General features: G+C 43.2%; 1 protein-coding gene across 1 annotated transcript in view; it reads right to left on the bottom strand.

Annotated features, from left to right (window-relative positions):
- LOC141221131 (uncharacterized) overlaps window positions 1–16,588 on the bottom strand; it is a 117,720-nt gene extending 101,132 nt beyond the window's left edge. The window contains exons 1-4 of the mRNA XM_073666481.1: window positions 16,540–16,588; window positions 13,891–13,984; window positions 13,004–13,086; window positions 12,284–12,367 (exon numbers count right to left, since the gene is read on the bottom strand). Coding sequence (XP_073522582.1) covers window positions 12,284–12,367; window positions 13,004–13,086; window positions 13,891–13,984; window positions 16,540–16,588 — 310 coding nt within the window. The remainder of the gene's footprint in view (window positions 1–12,283; window positions 12,368–13,003; window positions 13,087–13,890; window positions 13,985–16,539) is intronic.
- Window positions 16,589–20,169: the final 3,581 nt, after the last annotated feature.

The raw sequence follows: 20,169 nt of genomic DNA, 5'->3' as shown, positions 1-20,169 counted from the left end.
GTCTGATATTGTGAGAAATAATGGGACACGGCCAGACTGCTGGTACACTCGAATTATACTGACAATTTATAACATTAAGGCTGAATTCACACATCTGTGTGTCACAGTCTGAGTCCAACCATCATCCAGGGACTGGCAGCCGGTATATTGACCCGAAACGTTCACATACTCAAACAACATTCTTTACGCTGGGAATCTTACCGCGCTGAAATGCGGGCCAGAGCACCTCAACAACCATCAGCTGCCCCATCAAACGCATACACTGCTTCTTCCTCCTCATCTGTTACCGTGCCAAATATTGTCACGCAGGTCTCCCATCGCAGAACCTCCGGTTCTTTACCCGCTCCAGTCAGGCTGAGTGACAGCCCGTCAGCTGTAACAGAAACGGACACGCCTGCTGTGTTTCTTTCACCGAGCACATCGCATGTTTCTCAATCCACCGTAACATCTGCACCTCACGCTCCACCAGTTTTTCTGGTTCACCATACTCCGCCCTCTCTCAGCACCTTAGCCAGCCCTCGGTCCCGTAATTGTGGTCATGTAAAAGATTGTTTCATCCTACGCATGACAAAGCTAAGAGGTTGAACTCCACCATCTCCAAACTGTTAGCCACGGAAATGCTGCCTTTCTGCCTGGTAGATACAGACGGTTTCTGAAAACTGATGGCCATCACAGTCCCCCAGTACCAGTTGCCCAGTCACCATTACTTCTCTAAGAAAGCTGACAACATAACCCGTTCCTTTTCTAAATCTACATGTGCCAGGGTGAATTTCACCACAGATACCTGGACGAGTAAGCATTGCCAAGGTGTTTACATCTCGCTGACTGGGCACTGGGTGACTCTGGAGGCTGTGGGGGCAGGCGGGAAGGGGCTGCTCCACAAATCTTGTAATCCCCTAGGCTTGTAGAAGAAACCTCTGTATTTCCCACTTTCTCCGCTGCTTCTGCGTCCTCCACCTCCTCTAGGGCCTCCACCTGTGCACTCAACCTCTGCCTTAATGAGACACGCATTCCAAGGGTGCAGAGCGAATACACGCCACCTCCGTACTGCGCAATCAGGGCTCACAGTTATCAGGCAGTCTTCAAATTAATATACCTTGGAGATCGCAGTCATGCAGGTGAAGAGTTGTGGGCAGCTCACCAGGCTCAGTTTGAGCAATGGCTGTCTACACTGAACCTAGAGCCAGGGAAGGCCGTATGCGATAACGGTGCGAACCCGTTAGTGGCCCAAGTCCGAGGCAAGCTCACACAAGTGCCTTGCATGGCTCACATCCTCAACCTGGTGTTACAGCGATTTCTCCGCCACTATCCTGGCCTGGATGAGCTGCGTCACAAAGTACAGAAGCTGTGCGCTCACTTCCGCTGTTCGCACCCCTCATGTCATCGACTTGCATTGATACAGAGGTCTTTGTCCCTGCCAGTTAACAGGTTGATCTTTGATGTGCCGATGTGGTGGAATTCTACTCTGTACATGTTGTAGCGACTGTGCCTGCAGCAACGAGCTCTGACGCAGTATGTCATGACGTATAGCTTGGGGCAAGGCAGTATGAACTTAGGGCATATCACGTTTACGGAGTGGGAACAGATTAAGGACCTCTGCACCTTTCTGCACGGTTTGGAAATGGCTACTAAACTGGTTAGCGCTGACGATGCCGTCATCAGCATCACTATTCCGGTCATATACATACTGGAGCAATCTTTGAATAACCTGCGGCAGGAGGTGGTGGCCCCAGAAGAAGAGGAGGATGCGGAAGGCATACCAATGTCTCGAATTTCCAGACTGTCATCACACAGGCGGATGCCAAGTGACGGTGGATTACAGCAATCGAGGGGGTTTGGTGATACCAGGCAAACTGTAAGTGAAGGTGCAAGAGCTGAGGAACTAATGGAGGAGGAAGAGGTGATGGGCAAGTAGCTGTCAGAGGATGAAGAGGATAATCATCCCCTCTTGCTTGAAGGTGGTTGGCAGGAGGGGACGGAGGAAACAAACATCAGTGTCACACAACCCACAATACAGCCTGGCTTTGGACCTCCAGGAAGAGCCAGACATATGAGTGCCTTCTTGATGCAACATGATCCCCGAATAGTTAGGATTTGAAATAATGCTGACTACTGGGTTGCCACTTTGTTAGATCCACGTTATAAGAGTCAATTTTGCCAGATGCTTCCCACCCTGGAAAGGGCCCCGCTTATGTTGGAGTATCGAAACAAGCTTTTAAGCAACCTTAATAAAGGTTTTCCCCAAGGTAACAGTTGGGCACACAGTGTGCATCACAGCTGTAGTTTTTCAACCTCCGGCACGTCAGTTCGTCAACACCAAAACATTAGCAGCAGCAGCAGAGTAAGTGGCAGAAGCAATTTTTGGGAGTCCTTTCACACATTTTTTGCTCCAGCTCAGGCGCCAGCACAACAGAGTACAAGTCTGACACGTAGTGAACGACTGGAGAGGATGGTGCAGGAGTATCTATAGTTCAATATCAATACCATCAGGGAGGGCTTGGACCCTTTTCCATTTTGGTCTTCAAAAATGGATGAATGGCCTGAGCTCGCCTCTCATGCCTTGGAGGTCTTATCATGCCCGGCAGCCAGTGTTCTCTCTGAACATGTCTTCAGCGCTGCTGGTAGCGTCTTGATGGATAAGCACACCCGGCTGTCCCCTGAATGTGTAGACAGCCTAACTTTCATCAAGATGAACAAGTTATGAATCTCCAAGGACTTTTGCACCCCAATTGCAGACTGTACAGAGTAGGCGATGTTGTCATTTTGAGTGTGCTGCATTGATCTCTTGAAATTGCAGCCTGGGATATGGCTTCTGTGTCTGTTCTTGCTGCTGCTGCAGGTCTTAGGCCCTAATTTTGGGCAATGTGGAGAATTCTGATTGTGTCTCCATCCATTGGGTTGGCTGTAGTAGGACAGGTTTGGGTCTGCGTTAAACTACTTGTAGTCTGATGACATTGATGCCACTTTGGTGGTGTTAGGCCCTCATTTAGGGCAATGTGAACACTCCTGGTTAGGTCTCCATCTCCTGGGTTGGCTGTACTGGAATATGTGTGGGTCTTATTTACACTATTTCTACTGTAGTGAAATTGATGAGACATTGCAAGTGTCTGCCACAAATTTTTTGAAATGTGGAGAATCATGATTGGGTCTCCATCTATTGGGTTGGCTGTAGAGGAACTGATTTTGGCCTCCTTTGCAATACTTATACTCTAGTGAAATTGATGCCACTTCGGTGGTGTTTGTTACGCCTTCATTTAGGGCAATGTGAACACTCCTGGTTACGTATCCATCTCTTGGGTTGTCTGTACAGGAAGAGTTGTGGGTCTCATTCACACTATTTCTACTATAGTGAAATTGATTACACTTTGCTGGCGTCTGCCACTAATTTTTGGAAATGTGGGGAATCCTGAATGGGTCTCCATCCATTGGGTTGACTGTAGTGGAAGAGGTTTGGTCTCCATGCATTTCTATAGTTATACTGTAGTGAAATTGAGCATTTGGTGCAGATATTATTCTCCCCAAACGGGTACGTAAACGTAATAAACTCTAAATTGATTTTCAATAAACAACCATCAGCTGCCCCATCAAACACCTCTGCTGCTTCTTCCTCCTCCTCTGTTACCGTGCCAATTGGTGTCACGCAGGTGTCCAACAGAACCAGCTGTATACCCGCTGCAGTTAGGCTGAGTGACAACCCGTCAGCTGTAAGTGAAGCAGACATGCCTGCTGTGTTTGTTTCTCTGATCACACCACACGTTTCTCCATCCACCATAACATCTTCGCCTGCACCTCACTCACAGTCTATCGGTTTGTCCGTTTCACTGTACTCTGCCCTCTCTCAGCACTGCAGCCAGCCCTCAATCCCGCTGTTGTGGTCACGTAATAGATTGTTTCATCCTACACATGAAAAAGCTAAGAGGTTGAACTCCACCATCTCCAATCTGTTGGCCACGGAAATGGTGGTCTTAGGCCCTATTTTTTAAAATGTAAACACTTCTGATTGAGTCTGCATCTCCTGGGTTGGCTGTAGTGGGACAGGTATGAGTCTGTGTTAAACTACTTGTAGTCTGATGACATTGATGACACTTCGGTGGTGTTAGGCCCTCATTTAGGGCAATGTGAACACTCCTGGTTAGGTCTCCATCTCCTGGGTTGGCTGTACTGGAAGAGGTGTGGGTTTTATTTACACTATTTGTACAGTAGTGAAATAAGTGATCTGCCACAAATTTTTTTAAATGTGGGGAATCCTGATTGGGTCTTCATCTATTGGGTTGGTTGTAGTGGAACCTTCCTGTTCTGCAGTCTAAGTTGTGTAATGTTGCGTACCAGTCCTTGCTACACTCCTGATACAGACTCTGCCTGCAGCACTCCTGATACAGACTCTGCCTGCTGCACTCCCAATACAGACTCTGCCTGCTGCACTCCTGATACAGACTCTGCCTGCTGTACTCTGCTACAGACTCTGCCTGCTGCACTCCTGATACAGACTCTGCCTGCTGCACTCCTGTTACAGACTCTGCCTGCTGCACTCTGATAGAGACTCTGCCTTCTGTACTCTGCTACAGACTCTGCCTGCTGCACTCCTGATACAGACTCTGCCTGCTGCACTCCTGATACAGACTCGGCCTGCTGCACTCCTGATACAGACTCTGCCTGCTGCACTCCTGATACAGACTCTGCCTGCTGCACTCTGTTACAGACTCTGCCTGCTGCACTCCTGATACAGACTCTGCCTGCTGCATTCCTGATATAGACTCTGCCTGCTGCACTCTGATACAGACTCTACCTGTGTAAGGGACATATTGATACTCATGCTAGAGCAACTCCATTTTGTCTGCTTGCTTTAAAATCATGTTATTATCACTCCTTGCATAACATACTTCTTTCTTTCTCTTCCCATGGTACTTTCTCACACTAACTTTTTATCTCAAGAACATTTTGTCAGACTCCCGCTCCTGTTATCTAACTAGTTTAGGCCAGGATTGACCTTGTAAAATTTCCATAGTGCTTCGAACTAACGATGATAATATGACCATATATGTGTTTCCGTAATAATTATACTAACATTGGTTAGCCTATAGTACTGTAGTATGGCTGCAGAGTTGATTGGCTATTAAAATACTCAAAACAATATGAAATGCTAAGCAAAATAAATGGGATCAGAGATTCTTTGAATCCTCCCAATACAGAACATTGTTACCGTTTGGTTATCTGTGGATTTGAATCAACATAATAATTTGACACTCACTTGGTCAACCGTGAAGGGTTATTGTCCTCCCTCAACAGCTGGAGCCCTGACTCGGATCCCTAACCAGGGACGCCCCTCCACCTCTGGACGTCCACAAAGAGAGACCTGCTTTCAGCCTCCCCCACTGAAATTGGGACTGATCATCCCCCACAAAAAGCCACGGTAAGTGCACAAGTTCTTTTCTAGTGACACTGACCGTTTGGCGTGGTTTCCACGTGGTGTGTGGTTATTTGCAGCATCTTCGGACGTCTTGGTTGGATATAGTCAAAGGTGAGACTATAAGGGGTGTAGTCCCATTAGGGGTCTGATATTATTTACTTTCAAAGCAGTATCACCTCGGATTGACAAGTGAATATTGTGTGAATCTTTCTCAACTTCTGACAAAAATCCTTAGGAGACTGAACACTGTTAGGTTCGGTCGCGGCAGGTGATCGAAGATTGGGTAGGGCACGCACCCAGATATATGTATATCTAGTGTCCGGAGAGCTGCAGGCAAGAGCTCTCCTTCTTTCCCCTAAACCGTTTGGGGTAAACCTGTTCAGGGCGGGTGATCGAAGATTGGGTAGGACACTCACACAGATATACATATATCTAGTGTCTGGAGAACTGCGGACGAGAGTTCTCCTCCTTTCATCTGGCCATTCGAGACTCCCCGACGGGAAGGGGTGAAATAAAGTCAGTGAAACAGCAGCTGAGGTCTGGACTCGTGCTGTGCACAAATTAAGGATATTTTTGTCAGTTGTAGTGATTAATCAATGTTTCCGTGGAGCAGAAAGAATTTGTCTCCCCTGGAGGAGGGAGAGGGAGAGAAAGAGAGAGACAGGAGGGAAGAGAGAGAGACAGGAGGGAGAGGATGTGATGAATATCATGGTCAGTCGAGAGGGGAAAAGATCTTTTAAGAATGCACCAAAAGTGTTTAAGGTGTTAAATTTTCCTGTGGAGGGGAGGCTTCAGCCTGTGTTGTGGGATGAAGGCATCCGGCAGCAAAGGGGTAGATTAGTTGACTGTGGATTGTTGGAAGACGCTGAGAAGTTCAGGAAAGTCGCACATGAGATTTGTGATGAAGGATATGTAGAAATAGCGGAGGAGATGAAGCCTGGTTATTTCAATTACTTTTATGTCAAGAGAGCATCAACCGGTCCCTCCAATCACAAAGCTACGCTCCACACAGCAGAAAGTCTCTAAAGAAGAACGCCAGTCGTGGAAGGAGGCGGGTGCTAAATTGATAGATGGGCTATGGAAGAAGGAACAACTGTACTGTTTGCCTCGACTCCTGTATCCAGCCGTTGCGGCCTAGGCCCATGGACCGGTACATCGAGGGAAGAATCAAACTTTGCTACTGGTACAGAAACTCTATTGGGCTCCAGGAATTTCCACCGTGTTAAGTGCACAGAACAAAGGTTGCACAATATGCCAAACCTGCAACCCAGGTAGATTACAGAATGTACCGACAAAACACCTTGCCAAACCAGAGTATCCGTTCCAACGATTGCACATCACTCTCCCTAAAGCAGGATGATATGAATACTGCTTAGTGGTAGTGGATATGTTTTCCAGTTAGCCAGAAGCATTCGCCGTTCCAAACATGACTGCCAAGACTACCGCCAAGAAGCTGGTCTCTGAAGTTGTTTGCCGGTATGGAGTTCCAGAAATTATTGAAAGTGATCAAGGACCAGCCTTTTCCTCATGTGTATATCAAGAAATACTTACCATGATCGGATCAACAGTGGCGCTGCATACTCCTTATCATCCACAGTCAAGCGGCAAGGTGGAGAGATTGAATGGCACACTGAAAAGGCAGTTAACCAAAATGATGCAGGAGACTACGGCCCAGTGGCCTGAGCTCCTTCCCATTGTACTATATCACATATGCACCACCCCCATAGGGAAACACAAACTGTCACCCTATGAGATATTATTTAGGTCACAACCAGCTATAGCTCGATTTACCCCACAACAATTATCAGAAGAAACATATTATGTTGTGCAATATGTGATTCAGCTTGCCAAAGCCTTAACTAACACCCATGCGTTAGTATCATCTTCTATTCCAGATCCAGCTGATGCAGAAGGTTGTCATATCCTTAATCCCGGAGATTATGTGTATGTGAAGAAGCATGTTCGGAGACACGGACTAGAACCATTGCATGACAGACCATACCAAGTGCTCCTGACAACCGCAACAGCAGTAAAACATGAATTTTCTGAATATAAGTCTAGTGATCCAACATGTGGTAATCCAGAAGTTGGATATTGTAGCCCCCTGGGACAAATGCCTTCATGGTGTATGCTATCAAATAACACAGTTTTTATCGATTTGGTACATAAGTTAGTATTACAGCATTCTGCTTTATGGGATCTACCATCAGCCAAATATTGGGTCTGTGGGAATAATGCGTATAAATGGCTCCCAGTCGGAGTAGGGGGGACTTGTACGTTGGCCCGGCTAACTCCAGCCACTTATCTTATTCCCCATAGTAAAGTAGATATGAGAGCCATCCCTCTTCATACCATCTATAAACGTGCCAAAGACAACACCCCACGCCCATCAGGAAGACCTCATTTAGTACAAATGGGTATACCCAATAAGATAGTCAGTACTGTCTTCCTCTACCCTATGGTAACACAAATGTGGGACAAATTAGTGGAAGTCACTGATTACTTAGATGACCAGATTTGGAATATTTTGGAAGTAATTAATACTACTGTTGCAGTGCAGAATCAACTTATTATAGTGGCCAATCAACATACTTTAGTGCTGGACTATTAGACAGCAGCTCAAGGAGGGATGTGTCAGGTTATAGGCCCAGCCTGTTGTCACTATATTGACCCCGACTCTACCATACGGTTAAAGACTAAAATGGAAGACATTAGGAAACTCAGGGAAGAATATAACAAACATAACGAATTGACCAAAGACCATTGGTGGTCTGATACATTTTCCTTTTTAAATCCTGCTAATTGGTTTAAAGGGATTGGTGGGTGGATTTCTGGAATATTACAAGGAGTGTTGCATATTGCTGCTTGCATCTTGTTAATATATGTCTTACTAAAACTAGTCTTTTATTGTATCCCATTTTGCATGAAGAAAACCTGCCAGTCATCAGAGAGCAAGGAGGACGCTGTAAACCGACATCCAGTGCTACTGTACACGGACCTCCCAGATGTAACCAGCATTGAGGACCTGAACGACAAGGGAATGATGACCTTTAGATGACCTTTACCCGCATGCCCCGACCAACCTCACGTCTGAAGATCAGAGCTTTATGATTATGTCAACAAACAAGGGGGGATGGACATGCCGCGACAGCCTCGATTGGTAACAAGGGCACTAATTGAGTGAAGACCAATGTAACTCAGGCTCAAAGCATGACCCTGGGATAACACCTCTGTTGTTGATAATAACATAATTTTTAGGGGGGAATGAAAAGGACATATTGATACTCATGCTAGAGCAACTACATTTTGTCTGCTTGCTTTAAAATCATGTTATTATCACTCATTGCATAACATACTTCTTTCTTTCTCTTCCCATGGAACTTTCCCACACTAACTTTTTCTCACAAGAACATTTTATATTTTGTCAGACACTCCGCTCCTGTTATCTAACTAGTTTAGGCCCAGATTGACCTTGTACAATTTCCATAGTGCTTCGAACTAACGATGATAATATGACCAAATATGTGTTTCCGTAATAATTGTACTAACATTGGTTAGCCTATAGTACTGTAGTATGGCTGCAGAGTTGATTGGCTATTAAAATATTCAAAACAATATAAAATGCTAAGCAAAATAAACGGGATCAGAGATTCTTTGAATCCTCCCAATACAGAACATTGTTTCCGTTTTGTTTTCTGGGGATTGCAATCAACATAATAATTTGACACTCACTTGGTCAACCGTGAAGGGTTATTGCCCTCCCTCAACACCTGCTGCATTCTGATACAGACTCTGCCTGCTGCACTCCTGATACAGACTCTGCCTGCTGTACATCTGATACAGACTCTGCCTGCTACACTCCTGATACAGACTCTGTATGGAGCAATATATGGGGCCCATAATACTGTACAGAGCAATATACAGGGCCCATTATTCTGTAAAGAGCATTATATGGGGTCCATTATTCTGTATGAAGCATTATGGGGGGCCAGCATTCTGTTTGGAGCATTATATGGGGGCCAGTATTCCATCTGGAGCATTATATGGGTCCATTATTCTGTATGGAGCAATATATGGGGGCCCATAATACTGTACGGAGCAATATATGGGGCCCATTATTCTGCATGGAGCATTATATAGGGTCCATTATTCTATATGGAGCCTTATATGGGGTCCATAATACTGTATGGAGGACTATGTGGTGCCCATAATACTGTATGGAGGACTATGTGGTGCCCATAATACTGTATGGAGGACTATACTGTCTTGGAGTAATACGTGTGAGTATGATTTCTTATTTTTATGCAGAGGATGCCTATAAAATAAAATATATACAGTGGGGAAAATAAGTATTTGATACACTGATAATTTTGCAAGTTTTCCCACCTACAGAGCATGGAGAGGTCTGTAATTTTTATCGTAGGTAAACTCATCATAAATGCTGTAATTTTAATGTTGGGGAGCAGGAAAGAATAAAAAGCTGGACTGTGGAGTTAGTATCAGAAGAAGGTACCTATTCCAGCTGCATGAAGAAAAATGTAAAAACGTCTATATTGTTAATATTGTATAATATAAATTATTTTCATGTATAAATTGCTGAATATTTACTCTTATTTGTTGCAGTACATTTTTTATTCGTAATTATTATAGATGGAAGTTTGGCTTACTGACCCCACAGCCCTAGTTTAAAGGCTTTTTCCCAGAAGTGAATTCATATGACTGGAGTACAGTATGTCTTATTAGGTGGATATGGGGAATGTGGCTGCTGCGAACCCCAGGATGTACAGCACAGGAACTGCTTTGTGGCGCCCCTGAGGGTTCGACTGCCACAGGGATGCTGCACTTCTTTAATGGAGTGTAGTGTCCCTCCTCTGAGGTAAGAACAGTGTCATGGTCGGGACCCAACCTTAGCATCCAACACCATATTTCTCCACCAGAGGGGGCTAGTATGCACTAGGTGCTGCCCTCCTGGTTACACGGATACTGGGGAACCAAGAGTTATGGGAACCAGTTAGTGGGTGAGGGTGGAGGACTTACAATTTAGTGACATCTTAAAATTCATATTTAATAAAAAGCCATCTTGGTTCGTGGTCTTTTCGCTGGACCTGGGAATCTAGTCTTTCGCTGGTCCTGGTAGTCCGGTCTTTGACGGTCCTGGTTAGTCATCTTGCCTGGCTGTCATGTACTGTGATCTCCTACCCTGAAAGTGGATCCTGTGTGGACCTGTAGCTCCACAGCAAATGGATCCCAGGGAGGATGCAGACGGAGCGGTATACGCCACCTGTCCTCGCCAGCCTAATATATTCAGAGGGAGTCCGGCTGCAAGAGGGGTACCGGCCCCCGACACCCAACCTTGCTACTCCATGTCCTGGTCAGGAAAGCCCGGTAGGCCCTGAGGATCCCACCGGGTATCGGAAGGAGCGGAGCTGCCACCCGTGCCCTTTTTCTGAGAGGAGTTCAGAGGGAGACCCGGCCTATCTACACACACAGACAGGAAAGGATACGGTCTGTAGTTCAGGAACACTCTGGTGCGGGGTCCTGATTGAATGCTGGACTTGCTCGGAGGTAGTAGGACCCCCGTCCCTGGTGACCGCAGGACTCCGCGGGGAGCAGGGAGTCGCCTTCCTTCTGCCATCTCTAATGTGAGTAAAGCCTTGGAAGTTCACCCCTACGGCCTCCGGACTGTTTATTCTGCGCTACACCGCACGACGCGGCACCCGTACTCCTCTACTACTACCCCTGTCATCCTGTCTCTCTGCCCTGAGGCCTTGCTCCGCCTGTGGGGAGTAGTAATAACTTTGGGCCGCCATAACACCATGCCTCAGCGGACTGCAGCGGCGCTGGTGGCCTTCACCAGGTGCCACAGGTGGCGTAGTTGGAATCAGCCACTCAACCCGGATAAGCCCACACCATCCTTTTAATTGTGACGGCCCTGAGCATGGGTCGGGTCTGGGCCACGGCTGCACCCCATCTCTCCATCATGGGACCCAACTCCGAGTCCCCCATCTCCCAGGGTAAAGAAAAGGGCTTTCGAGTAGAGGCGTCACAGCTTCCTATGGATAACACTTAAGTAAAGCCACATTTAGGTATAAGGGTTCAAGTGTCTGGAAAATCTAGGGATCAGAACATGTTTTTCCTTGGATTGACTGTCATTCATAGATGTAACAGGATCACTCGTCCTCTCCTCCACTTTTGGCCAAGGTTTATAGGGTAAATCTAAGACATGAAACGGATATTCTCCTGTTTGTAACCCCTCGCACTAGACATATATAACGTATAGTACTGATATGCCATGAATGTCAGTAATATTCCATTAAATGCAAATGAACATTATTCAATTTGATTTTTTTTAATTAAGAATATCATGGAAGAATGATGAGATGTTTTTGGAGGGGCCTTCTTCTTCTGCAGATGTTCCTTGCTGGTCAGAAGGCCACAGGCAGATGGTACAAATCCTTCCATAGAGGTGCAGCTTTGATGGTGGACATGCTGCACCCTCTTCAGGGTGCTAGACGTGGGGTCTTTCTGCTCTCGAGATGTTTATGCTGCCCCGCTGACAGGCTGCAAATATACAGCTTTCTCTGATGGAATGAGCAGCCCTGGATAATCCTCGCCGGCAGGATGATATCAGCCGACGGAAGATAGAACCTATGAGAGGAGACATAACTAATGTAAGTAATGGCACTCCATATTAGAGGATACTACGGTGGTGTCACTGTGGCAGGACGGTAGAGGAGTCTTATCCTTACAGAGGTGCGGGGTCATTGTCAGTCATTGTACATGTGACAATCCCACCACTGACAGAGAACATCTGCTCCACATGACTTCTTCTCACTGACTGACATCACACAACATGGAGCTTGTGGTCACACTTACCTCTTCTACTTCTCCCCTCTTCTACTTTTTCTGCTTCTTGTTGTTTTCTCAATGCAGATTTTCTTCTCCCCTGAAGTGGAAGTTCTAATCAAGAATCAAGAAAAAGATGTAGATTATAAACACCTAAAAGATTAGCTTTGTATCTTTATAGAGGTATCTTATTCATGTATCCTGTAGTCCTCGTAATTTATTATTGCACCATAATAGAGAGAATATGTCATATATACATAACATAACCTGAGGGTCTGAGAAATAGATTGCCTTGTGAACTGATTAATATAAAGCCTGATATGTGTTGTCAGTTTTTATATTAATCAGATCACAAGGCAATCTATTTCTCAGACCCTTAGATTATGTTATGTATACGATATGACATATTCTTTCTATTATGGTGCAAAAATAACAGACGCCTTATTACCATCACATTACTTGCAGGATGCCACAGTGTTGCCTTATAATCAGTGTAACATTAAGGACATAAGGAGGATCAGTATAGGCTCATATGGAGCCATGGGTACAGTATTCAATATCAGTTTGGCAGAAGACTGAATGGCTCCTTATAACTTAATGCATTATATAAAAGAGTGAGTTTTTTACACCATGAAGTGCTGGACTGTACTTTGTTTTATAGGTAGTAATTTTCTGAGCCTTTATGTGCACGTTCACATTACACTTTTTGATCTGAGGCTGTAATAGGATGGCCAATAGACCTGTACATACCTGACAATGGGGATGACTGGCTGTCTTTGGCAGTGAAACGCTGCTTGTCACCATCAGATTCAGGAGAGGAAGATTCTTTCTTCCTGTTTGGTAGAAGAGAAAAATATAAATTACAAGTGAAAACAATACAAAAGGGAAGAACATCTGTGTGCAAGGCCTGTTAGGACGTTTGGATAACATGGAGGGGATGCAATGCTCAGGACTCCCAGCAAGAATGGAGAATCACTAGTAATGTTAGCCTGTAATGATCTGGAAATGAATAGCTGGTCTCAATGATCACCTTTTATCACCAGCATTCTCACAAGCCAGAACCACGGTGATGAGCAATCAAGGGGTCATGGATCCTGGATTTAGTATTGAGTTACATTTGTCTTGCATTTGGTGTTCTGAACATACATCAGACTTGAACCACATAATAGTAATTTACTCACATGTCTGAATGTTTTGCGTTTTCTGGGGAATACCCTGGAGGTGACTTGGGTTCTTCATTGTTCATCATTTTGGTATTGATGGAACAGAGCTAAAGCATGGAGAAAAATAAAATATATGTATAGTTCTAAACTTTATCTTAGTTATAGGTTTTATTGATCTTTTGGGTCACATACTTACTTTAGAAAGCCTATGAGAAGATGATAGAAACTTTTGGATTTCTGGCCAGTCATTGTCCTCACTTGAGTCTTCCTCATCTAAATCACTATGTTGGTATCTGCTACGTCGAGCTGCAAAGTACAAGTGTTATTAGAGATTACTAGTTACAGACAGTCACCAGGTTATAATAATTATGGAGACTGATTGTCACATAAAATGAAAGACAAGACAAACAGCAGCTTTCTGAAGATAACGTCTCATTCTACTTACTGTCAAAGTAGCGGGTGTCCTCATCTGACTTAATATGAGGAATGAACTGTGGCTTCTTACTTAGAAGATTGTTAAAGTCCAAGTTTTCCAGAAATGGATGCATCTTGATCTCATTTGCTCCTCCTAGAAAATAAAAGACAATAGAAAGATATACAGACATTGTCAGGGAGATGGTTCCATATCTGTACATTTTATGTTAAGCTGAACTGAAGATGTAACAGAGCCAAAGTGAAGGGAATATAGTGAAAGTCATAGCATGAAGAATGGAGAATGCGCAAGCTGGTAGAGTAGAGCACTTCAGTGCTGATCCTCATGGATGTAATCATTTTTCTTGTCACAGAGGTGTAATAAGTTATTATTAATACTTTTATATACATTACCTGTCCCAAGTCTATATGCTGGATCTTTTCTGAGCAGCTCAGTGATGATATCTTGAGCATCGGGTGAAGGAGCAGAATTATTAAATTTCCAAGTTATGTCATCTGTTATATAAAAAGCAAATATTACAGAAAATGAAACCTCTTCATTTACTTTATTAAAAATAAAATCTTTTGCATTAACACAAGTAACTAATCCACAGAACCAACCTAATCAAAAAACAATGACATCACATATCATTCAGATATTTTTACTTACCCCATAAAATACGGCTCAAAGTCTCGTATTGGGAACGCCCACGAAATGGTACACGTCCTACAAGAAATTTATGTAGGATGATTCCAATTGACCACCAGTCAGCTGGCCTTCCATAGCCTTCCTGTAAAAGCACTTCTGGAGCTGTGTAACTATAGGTGCCACAAGTCTGGAAACCAACAGAGGAATGAGATGATGATCAGTGAAAATAATTGTGACAAATAGCATTAGTGGAAATGTTTTCTAAATGAGAAAATATCAGAGAAGGAGAAATATATGAGATCAGTAAAGAAAAAGTTGGTGCCTACCTCATTATCACAGAACTCTCTGGTGATGTCCTCAGTTGGAGCCTTGTAGATGTTTGATGTTGGTCTCATGAGGCAGAGTTTGGACAGCCCAAAATCGGTGACTTTAATATGACCGGTTGATGTTACCAGGAGACTGTGAAAAAAAGGATGGTATAAGCCCCAAATAATAACCCATAGACTTTATGACAATTTCTGACTTTTTCGTATTTACTGTACATCAAGGGTCACTTACTTTGAAGGCTTCAGGTCTCTGTGCATTACACCGTAGCTATGCAGGTATTCAACAGCTAAAACTGTTTCTGCGATGTACATACGAGCCAAGGGGACAGGTAAACGCCCACAGTGTTTCAAGAGAGTGTCACAGTCTCCTCCTACAGAAGAAAGAAAATATGACAGGAGAGGGTTTGTTACAATGGGTTTAATCTGCAGGTTAATAGCATTCTGAAGGTACCAGCCACCGCACTGACTGCCCGGCTGTCCCGGCTGACAACTGGTTTTTACCTTTCCCCTTCTCAATGAGATGTGTTCTTACACAGTCTGATATTGTGAGAAATAATGGGACACGGCCAGACTGCTGGTACACTCGAATTATACTGACAATTTATAACATTAAGGCTGAATTCACACATCTGTGTGTCACAGTCTGAGTCCAACCATCATCCAGGGACTGGCAGCCGGTATATTGACCCGAAATTAACAAGCGCATAAGCAAATATGTAAAGTTCAGGTCAGGAGACCAATGGCCGGTCTGTGAATAATGGTCTGTACTCAGACCGTGACACACAAACGTATGAATTCAGCCTTATTCCGACATTTCTAGGAGGGATCACAGAGGAACTTCACAATTGTTAATTGGAGTACCAGTATTTACTATATTCTGCCCATGAATTTGTCTGATCAGTGATGTATTTTTTAGCATAGTCTGCAGTGTTATAATAGTCTGCAGTGTTATAATAGTCTGCAGCCGTCTGTGTTGAAGCGGTGTCTATTCACCATATAGTGTAAGTACAACTATGCGCTTTTTTTCTTACATATAGCTATCCACTCTCCTCTCATGGTTAGATATTAACATCAACAAGATTCTATTATACCATGCTGACAGATTGCTGACACCTCTATGAATTATATATTTATTTAGCTTATTAATTGTAAGATACATAGTATAGCTTATACTTTTTGGCCGTAGTAGTGTCCCTTTGTTGTAGGAGTTACCTTCTTATTTTTAACTATGGATTCCATGTGACTAATACAGATTCATGTTTTTATATTGGACATTGTTTCATTGCACTTGTTTTGCAGCTTTTGCACATTTGTGGTTTTGCTTTATATACTGTATAATGTAGAGCGTATACTATATACTGCAGAGTGACCCTATACAGAAAGGCAGAGCCGGGCTTCATCTACAAGCCTCTTATTACTTTCTCTATGAAATGCTCATCTATACAAACTCTTATAATAGAGTCAAATCCTCCTTTTAGCCATAGTAGAGATTTCTGCCACGCTCAGTGAGGACGTACGCCGGAGACTTCACAGAGATAATAATTTTTCGGGCATCTTGGTAACAGATAGGTGCTAGAGATAAGCAGATCCGGGCTGGATATAGATATGATAGATATGACCTACCTGCTACATACTCCATGACCATACACAGATGATGGGTAGTTGGAAAGGAGCAGAACATGGAGGCCACAAAGGGACAATCAGAGAATGTTAGGATGTCCCTCTCTAGAAAGGCACGTTCCAGGCTTATTGGATCTCTCAAGTTCCGCTTGTCCAGTTTCTTCATAGCGAATGTCTGGTTTGTGTCTTTGTGGCGCACTAAGTGGATGGTCCTGGAGAGGAGAAAAATCCATGATTTATAATGAATTCTTACTAACGTTCTGTTTATGGACATCTTCAAATGATCTCCTGTACTAATGGTTAATACTAGATGTACGGCCAACACTAGAAATCCATGAAATAACATTACATAAATGATCATCTATAGGAGATCCTCATCCATGCCACATCCTGAATGACCTGAATAGTGACAATTAGACGTGGATTGTAGAGATGAGCAAATAAATTTGAGTGGAATAGAATTCTACTTAAATTTTACAAAGATCCGCATTCGCCAAAATGGCGATTTTCTTTTTGTAATTTGATTCCTCACGCAATGAGCAAAATGGCAGGCGTTGGCCACTATTTTCTAAACCTTAAAAGGCCATCAAAATGTTAAAAAATAAACAAATTCTTACACTCATCTCTCCAGTCCTTCCAACTCAACCGACTGGTCTTTGCTGCATCTTCAAATCTCTTCTGCTAGTGCTGACATCCAAATGTCTCTCAGGCTTGGTTGGATCATTCGGCATCGAAGATGTCCTGGAGAATTCTGTGCAAGTGCATGAAGGATCACATCATGACGCTGTGACCCTTCATGTGCTTGTATAGAACCCTCCTGGACCTCCTCAAAGCCAGAAGTTCTGGCCTGGACTGAGCTGCGGTGTTCTGATGATGCGGTGAGAATTGGACAAGTGACGGTGAGGGGTGAAGGGATTGGAGAGTTGAGTAGTAAGGTAAGTAAGTGTATATTTCATTTTTTACATTTATTAGGCTCTGGGGTCAGGAGAGATCCAGAGCATAATAAGGAATAATACATTTGCATAGAATAACTTCTTCATAAATAGGATGAAAGTCTGCGTGATCAGGCGAATTTGAATTTTGCCAGATCCGCTCAATTCTAGTGGACAGTGATGTGGACTCGTATAATTTCTCTGTGGTAACATTGTACTGGCAGGGCACAGAGACTGAGGCATCGCCATAAGGAGCCCTAGGAAATGTATATTATCCCAAACCATAGGCTCACCCAAAAGCTCCACTGCTGATCAGTTTGATCGGTTTGTAGTCAGTCTTGCAAGGATTTCTCCCCACATTCAATGATCCGTTCAAGGCCTAGAAATAATAAGAAATTATGTTAAGACATATAAGCTCCAGATGCAGGAAAGTCTCCCTTCTATATTATGTCCCTGCTGATTACAGTGCAGCACATGTAGAAGACGTGATGCAAGTCTGACCCTCTGCAGACACTATTATATTATAAGGGGAAACCCTTCATACATATATATATATATATATATATATATATATATATATATATATATATATATATGCGTATGGCAGGGGAGGATAAGGGACAACACAAAGGAGAGAGCAGGAATAATAACATCACACACAATAGGTCTGATCTGCCTAAGAGCAGCGATATCCCATTGTCATCTGGGGTGTAATATTATATGTGTAATTCATTCCCCGTTATCTGATGATATACAGACTTCTCTTATACTTACACTGGCAGATTCGTGGATCTCTGGTGTCTCACATTTTCCATCAGTAATTGCCGGCACAGTTATTTCTAAAATAATGATGAAATAATGAAGAGATGTCATTTATCAGTCTGTATCAGTACTTAATATACAACACATCCATATAATGAAGGAAATGACAAGACCTCTGTAAATGATATAAAACTAGGTATATGGTATTCTATACATACTGTATACATGTATGGCACATCCATAGATAGATATACTGCACCATAAATGTGCGACTGTTCAGGATCTGATTAATTCTTGAACAATTACATAATTGGGGAACTATGAGCCACCTTGTACATTTTGGAGCTGAGAAGAGCACAGAGGAGAGAAGCAGAATTCCATGAGCCCTCTCCATTATAGTCTATACAGAGGATAAAGAATAAATCTACATATTCTCTGTGGTTCTCTATAATATCTCGATATTTGAATGTAAAATATTAGATGATCGGCTTACCTTCCATCAGATCATTTTCTAGCTCTAGCTGACTAATATTAAAGTCAGGCATATTCACGTTTTGCCCCTCTTCGGAGTCACCTTCTGATGTTTCCTGATGGTTAGAATATGTACAATTAGTATAACATTTCACAAATACTAAATTACTGTATACATAAGGCAGGAAGGACTAAACCTGGATTTACTGGATAATTTCAATATTGAGGGGACTATTCACAGCCGCCCCATCTAGTAAATCCACATTAATAAATAAGGGACTTGTATCTACAACTGTTCTCTAATAACTTCTATTATCAGAACAGCAGCATTTACCAGAAGAAAATTGTGATGATCGGGCAAAACAGATACAGAATACAAACTCCGTATCGCTGAGTACAGACTGTCATCACAGATGATGGAGCCACAGGAACAGGCTGTCATAATATCCTGTGCCTGGCTGGAGATGACAGGGAGGCCTCTAACATCATAAATCTGACCTTCTGCTATATGACTGGTAATCTGGAGAAGATCAGACAACAAGGACATGTGATTTAGAAGACGATGGATCCTTACCAGGTGCTCCGGTGAGCGGGCCGGACTCTTCAGTATACACAGGACATTTTGGGCCAGTTGTTTAAAAAAGGCCAATTCTCCAATTTGGGATTTTTCTTCAGCCTATCAAAATGCAAATATATAGAAAAGGAAAATAATGAGGGAAAGTGCAGAATCTAGGAGGCCATTTATGTCACCATTTTGCTCCTATCTGCAGCTATAATTACTACATAGCTGGATATTTGGTATTGAAACCTATCAGATACCCCATGCCCTGTAAACCCGCCGTATTCAGCCATGTGTGATAGAACCCCCTTCCCTAACTAGCCTCGTGTAACATAAATTCGGTTAAATAAATTCTTTTAAAAAACATTTATAAGCTCTGCTTTCTCTATACTAATGAGGGTTTTGACTAGTTGATGGCGCGTTAGTTCCCCAGACTAGTCACCCCTCTTCCATGCTCATGTAAATTATGTTATCACGCCCAAAGGGATATCATAGAAGAGAGCTGACTAGACTGGGGAACTAACGCTCCATCAGCTAGTCAAAACCCTCATTAGCATAGGGAAAGTGGAGGTTATAAATACTTTTTTTAAATAATTAATTTACCCGAATTATGCTACACAGAGCTGGTTAGGGAGGGGTTTTTATCACACATGGCTGAATACTGCGGGTTTACAGGGCATGGGGGACCTGACAGGTTCCCTTTAAATAAACTTGTATTCAATTATTATTAAATACACAATTATTAAATACAATATTAGATACACGGGGGTATCGCTGTTACACTAGGGCTATATACACTTGTATAAGCAGTGGTGGTGAAATATGATGTCATAATAGCAGTGATGCCGTGATGGAATGTTGTGATGGAATCTTAACAGAGTATCTCAACTTAAAAGAACGTTGCCTAGCAATAGTTAAGGTGACAACTCCATATTCTAAGTATTAGAACCAGATGCTGGAATGTAAGAAAGAGCTATGGGTACTTTTCTCTTCTGATCAGTGAGGGTATTTTTATGCTCTAAG

This window comes from Phyllobates terribilis, unplaced genomic scaffold (assembly GCF_046119375.1).
Source record: "Phyllobates terribilis strain yellow unplaced genomic scaffold, ASM4611937v1 Scaffold_320__1_contigs__length_2182038, whole genome shotgun sequence".
In the NCBI taxonomy this organism is placed as follows: domain Eukaryota; kingdom Metazoa; phylum Chordata; class Amphibia; order Anura; family Dendrobatidae; genus Phyllobates; species Phyllobates terribilis.
Note: the sequence above shows the minus strand (reverse complement) of the source record. Positions and strands in the feature narration are given on the sequence as shown.